At 37.4% G+C, this 6,403-nt stretch overlaps 1 protein-coding gene across 1 annotated transcript; it reads left to right on the forward strand.

The window, feature by feature from the left end:
- The first annotated feature begins 4,144 nt into the window (after window positions 1-4,144).
- LOC118575270 (vomeronasal type-1 receptor 4-like) lies at window positions 4,145-5,086 on the forward strand. The gene has a single exon (XM_036175890.1). The coding sequence runs from the start codon at window positions 4,154-4,156 to the stop codon at window positions 5,084-5,086; it is 933 nt and encodes a 310-aa protein (XP_036031783.1). The 5' UTR covers window positions 4,145-4,153.
- Window positions 5,087-6,403: the final 1,317 nt, after the last annotated feature.

Below are 6,403 nucleotides of genomic sequence, written 5' to 3' on the forward strand. Positions count from 1 at the left end.
GCTCAAGCTATGATGAAAATGTGACTCAGTTCACTTCCTGTAGCCTGTGGATCAAGATGTAGAACGCTAAGTTACCTCTCCAGCTCCACATCTGCATGTACCATAACATGTTTCCTGCCACAAATATAATTGACTAAACCTCTGAAACTGTAAGCCATGTCTAATTATTATTTTTTTTTAATTTACAAGTGTTGTCATAGTCCTGGTGTGTCTTCACAGTAATAGCATCTATAACTAAGACAGAATTTGCAATCAGGGAATGGTGTATTGCTCTGAAAGGCCTCACCTTGTTTTTAGTTGGAGGAATATAGAATTTGGGACTATGGATTAGAAAAGAAGTTGAATGGAATCCTTTAAGCCAGGCTTAATGGTTCATTGTCATATGATCACTGAAGACAGTGGTGCTGAGGATGATTTGAACAGTAGAGGCCTACCACAAGAATTTTCAAAAAGGAAGCATGTTAGTATGTGGCTTAGAGAGTGGTCTTGTAATATTTTGGTGAAGAATGTGACTGCTGTTTGCCCTTGCTGGAAAAGTTTTTCTGACCCTAAATTTAAAAGGTTTGTTTAATATCATTGGCAGAGTATATTGCATAATAGTGTGGTGTTGACAATCTTGTAGCTATTAGGGTTCACTCTTGTGCAGATTTCTTTAATTAAAAGGAGCAAGTTAAGGAAGAAAAATACAAAATATACAATTTGAAGAGAAAAGGAGAACCAGGAAGTAGAAAGGAGTAAGTCCTGTGTTCAAGGAGAAAAATAGATTAAGAAATGTAATAAGGGTAGTGGTTACCTCAGGGCAACATCACACCCATGTAAGTTTCCAACTTGTAAAACGTAATTAAAAATCTTAGAGCCAGGTGTGGAAGTTCACACTGTTTATTTCAGAACTGAAAAGCAGAGGTTGGTAGATTTTGAGTTTGACATCAGGCTTGTCTGCCTACATAGAAAGTTCCAGATCAGCAAAGCTTAGGCAATGAAGGGAACCATCAAAAATATTAAGCTGGTGAAGATGTCAATGAACGATCTCTGAGTTCAATGCCAGCCTGGTGTTCAGAGCCAGTTTCATTACATCCAGGATTAGGAGTAAAGGAAAATTTTGAAAATGGAGAGTGGGTGAAGATGCTGTTTCACAAGCAGATATGTTCTAGCCATAGGAAGCAGCAGAACCTGGCAGCTATGACCATGTGATCCTGGCTTTATATTCAAGGATAGAAGAAAGTGATTATAGATTCTCACTCCTCCTGTGACTAAGGAAAGAAATGAGGCCAGGCATGTTACAGGGTTGTCCCTACATGGAGCCCCAGTGAGAACATATTGTGAAGCTGTGAAAGTGAATCATAGATTGCCTTGCAGACCCCAAGATTTGAGAGATACCATTGCTGTGGCATATCTGCTAATGACAGCTGAATACAGGGAGTGGAACCAGCCTAAAAGAGAGAAGTATGTTGCAGTCAACAAAGCTAAAATGAACTGTTGACATGGAAAAACAGAGTTTAGAGTTTGCCCTGGTGGTTTTTTTTTATGTTGCTTTGTTCCAATATTTCTCCATTATCCTCCCTTTCCTCCACTTTGGAACAGCAATGTATATCCTGTGACATTATATGTTGGAAGTATATGATCTGCTTTTTTTTATTTTTGTATTTTTATAGGGGATTATATTTAAGAGACTGAATCTGAGAAGCTATTACAAACTTTGGATTTCAAAACCTTTCTGAGACTGTGAAAAACTGTGAAGATTCATAAAATTGTCCTGAATGCAATTTGTATTATGTTATGGTTACAATACAGTGGGGCCACACAGTGGAATGTAGTGGTTTGAATAGGGAAGGCCCCCATAGACTCATGTGTTTGCATGTTTGGCCTAAAAGGAGTAGCCTTATCAGCTGTGGCCTTGTTAGAGTAGGGGTGGAATAATTGGAGTTATGTGTCACTGTAGGGGTGAGGTTTGAGATCTGTCACAAATACACAAGTTATGCCCAGTATGGGAGGCAGTTCACTTCCTCTTCCCTGCATATCAAGATGTTGAACTCTCAGCTACCTCTCCAGCACCAAATTATGCTAACATGTTGCCATGGAGTTAATGACTAAATCTTTGAAATGGTAAACCAGCCCAAACTGAATATTATCCTTTATAAGAGGTGCTACAGTAATGGTGTCTCTTTATAACAACAGAAATTGTAACTAAGACCAAAAGTATTCTTAGGACTAGAGTTATTAGCATGTATGTTTGTATTTATTCTACTTAAGCAGATGTAAGAACTTTTCCACAGTCTTTGTAGTTACATTCAGGAGCTATGTCCAGTTACAAGGATCTTGGTTTATCTACAAAGAAGTTCAAGTTTGGTATTTTCATCCTTTCATCTTTCATTCTTTTGTTCATGTTTTCCTATCTTCCGTATCGGCCCTATTCTCATTTCCTGGTCTGGTCATACATGCATCCCACATAAACATATATTTCTAACACCTATATGTAAAAAAAAGAGATAGAGAATTAAGGCTAATGATTTTTCTGGGACTGCATTACCTCACTGAATAGAATACTTTCTAGATTCTGCTATGGCCAAACTGATTGTGTTCTACAGTGTTATTGAATGGAATATTGGAGACTGCTAGTATCTGCTCAGATCCCAAGACCCATAGCCAATTCTGTTCCCCTGATTGTTCACCTGACTGTCATTGCATGGCTGATGACTGTATTGAGTGCTGGTGCTATATTGGGACTGCATGGTTCAGACTGGCACTCATTCAAAACTGCCTCTGCCAGTTTCTTCAAGGGGATATGACCATAATTAAGAGCATTTAAGACAACTTCTGCAAAAGGAATAGAGTATGGTGTGCTGAGAATTTACTCTTACAACACTGACATGATGGACTGAAAACAAACTGTCATCTTTTCTATTATTTGTAATCTAATACTGAAGACTGGTCTATCATTATTCCAGATACAGTTTCAATAGAGACCCTAAACATTTCCTCAGTAGCTTTCATTCACCATATATTGTCCTTCCCCTTGTCATTTATGGTAGCACTTTTTTGCCTTATTTTATGCTCTTGTGTATTATGTGAGATTTCATCATACTGGATATTCCTTTCTCTCTAAAAGCCCTGAAGTTAGTTTTCACACATGAGTGTGTCTATGGGGGATGATTTTTATGAAACCATGTTTTAACTTGATTTGAGTTGTCATATGAACATCATTCTAATGCATTTTGTGTTTTTAATAACTTATCCTTATCTAAGTCTGTTGCAGGGTAAAGAAAAAAAGCAGAACAATAGTCCAAACAGAGAGGCTATATATATTAATTAGATTCTTTTACTACATGGAGAGAAAATTTTCTCAGACTGTAGCCTCAACTTCATTTTAGAGGGAGCTTGTAAGGGCAAACATACCAGAACAAGCATAACCTGATTGGCAGTTGGCAGGGGTGAGTGGTGAGTACAGCAATCAAGCAATATAACAAAAGATAAAAACATGCAGTTTTTTGAGACATTTCAACCCCCAGTTTGTAGAATGAGTTTGAGTATTTTTCCAGGAGATTTTTCATGGAAGGAATAGAAAAAGGAGAGTTAGTTTCATGTTAAACCAAAGATGGCTCTACCTGATTCAAGATGGAATCTTGGCCATGTCAAAACCCATAGGTATATTCTGAGTGGTTATTAACTTCTCATTCCATAACTTTTATTCTTAGATGAAGTACACATTAAGTATTGATATATATATATATATATATATATATATATATATATATATTTATCAATATATTCTGGAATTCTTTCATTATATCTGTTTCTGTGGGCTGTCATTTTTCATTATTGGACATGGTGACATTATTCTGAATGTTTTCATTTACCATTAAACTTGATGGCTCTCCTTCCATCATTGTGTGCATTCTGAGGTATTGCACATTCTCATAGTAATGTACATGGTTAGTCTCTACTCTTGTCAAACATTAGAGGATGAGGTCTTTTGAAGTGGTCAGGGCTGGTCTTCAACACCTACTTGAGCATAAAAGACCCTTTGTTTCACTCCCTCAGTCTCCATGGTGTAAACACTTCTTCATCCACTGTAGCCTGTAAATATTTGTCAGTACTTATTTTACCAGAAGAATAGAGCTGACATACACTAAAGGAAACTGTTAAAAATCACAGAATGGACTTCTGGAACATAGCAATAATAATTATTCTCTTATCACAAATTATAACTGGAACTGTGGGAAATTTCTCTCTAATATTCTACTATCTAGATCTTTACTGTAGAGAATGCATATTAAAGCCCACAGACTTGATTTTCATGAATATAATGGCAGCCAACACCTTGGTTATTCTTTCTTCAGGAGTGCCCCAAACAATTGCATTTTTTGGATTTAAGCATTTCTTGAATGATTCTGAATGCAAGCTTCTTGTATATATTCAAGGAGTTGGTAGGAGTGTGTCCATTGGCATCACCTCCCTCTTGAGTGTCTTCCAGGCCTTGACCATCAGTCCCAGGAAGTCCTGTTGGAAGGATCATAAAGCCAAAGTAGATAAGAACATCAGCTGCCACATTTCCCTCCTCTGGATTATGTACTTGTTCATAAATTTTATTTATTTTGCATACACACTTGTCCATAGGAATAACAAAAATGTGACAAGAAAACGAGATTATGAATATTGCTCCATTGTAGAGTGGGATGAAATTGGTGGTTTACTCTATGCAGCATTGGTAGTGTGCCCTGAAGTCTTCTTTTCTGTGCTCATGGCCTGGTCCAGTGGATCCATGACTATCATTCTTTACAGACACAAACAGAGAGTTCAACACATCCGCAGCACTCATGTTACCAGCAGAAACTCCCCTGAATCCAGAGTCACCCAGAACATTCTCATCCTAGTGATTACCTTTCTTGCTTTTTACACTCTCTCCTCACTCTTAAGAGGCTGCATTACTGTTTTGTATAGTAACAATTGGTGGCTGGTGAACATGAATCGCTTCACTTCATTGTGTTTTCCAGCATTTGGCCCCTTTGTTCTCATTAATAATTACTCTATTGTGTCCAGGTTTGGTTTAGTCTGGATAAGGAATAAATGTCATTTATGCACATTTTAGTATGCCAATGATATGTTTTGCTTGGTATTCAGGTGTTTACTCACCTGACACCCTCAAGTGGTCAATGCAGATCGTTATTTAGGTAGCACCTTGTCTTTTTAAGATTTGCTGAAATGAATATGGGGCTTTTGCCTGGTGGGTGAATCAGCATCCTACATGGTCCAATCCTAGTGTGTGAGGCCCATTGTACTCATCAACCTGAAGCTGTGAGTCTTCCCTTTGCCCACCTGATGTTCAAAGAAGCCTGCAGACACCTTTCAATAACACTGCCCGTTTGTGTCATTCATTCTCTCCGGGAATCTCGCCTGCTTGTTGCTTTCACAGATGGCTCTGAGTTCTACATTCTACTTGCTTGAATACTGAAATAGTGCCTGGCCATGATAGAGTGCATGAGGAAGTCCTGGTCCCATCACACATTCTCTACCCTGCACCAATACAGAAAAAAATAAGATTACTATCTTTCACCTTATTCAAAAATCAATTTAAAATGACTGAGGGTTGTCTTGTAAGTACAAGTCTTGTTTGCTAGTATTTTATTGAGAGTTTTAGCATTATCACGGAAATTGACTTGTAATTTTCATTGTTGTTGTTCTGTCCTTATCTGTGTTGGCATAAGTGTAATGCTGGCTTCATCAAAAGAGTTTGGAAGAATTGAATACAGTGATGATAGATTTTTTTTTTTTAGATTCAGATAAAAACAAAAAACAAAAATGGAAATGTATTTGACCTAGGTATTATGCTTCTGCTCCAGGACATACTCCCAGAGAACATCATATCATACTCTGGAGACATTTTCACATCTATTTTTTTGGTTTTTTGAGACCAGGTTTCTCTGTGTAGCTTTGGTGACTTTGCTGGAACTCACTCTATACCACAGACTGGCATCGGACTTGAAGCAATCTGACTATCTCTGCCTCCCAAGGGCTGGGATTAAGGGTGTACACCACCACTGCCTGGCTTCACGTCTATTTTAATGACTGTTCTGTTAACTGTAACAAGGAAAGAGGGGCCACTCACATAACTATAAAGGGATAAATTCATAATTAAATTTGTGTTATTTGCAAAATGGAATATTATTGAATACAGTGAAAGATAAAATCATAAAATGTGTAGGAAAATTGGTGGACTTTTGAGGGATGATATTAAGCCAGGTCACACAAACTCAGAATGAAAATGAAAAAAAATCACATGATATCCATAATATGGGGATACTAGCTATCTACAGGTATTTATGCAAACAGATGTACTTATATCTTCAGGAAAAAAATTTAGAAACGAGACTTAGAAAGGTAATATTAAATGATGACAAGGTAATAG

This window comes from Onychomys torridus, unplaced genomic scaffold, assembly GCF_903995425.1.
Source record: "Onychomys torridus unplaced genomic scaffold, mOncTor1.1, whole genome shotgun sequence".
Lineage (NCBI taxonomy): Eukaryota > Metazoa > Chordata > Mammalia > Rodentia > Cricetidae > Onychomys > Onychomys torridus.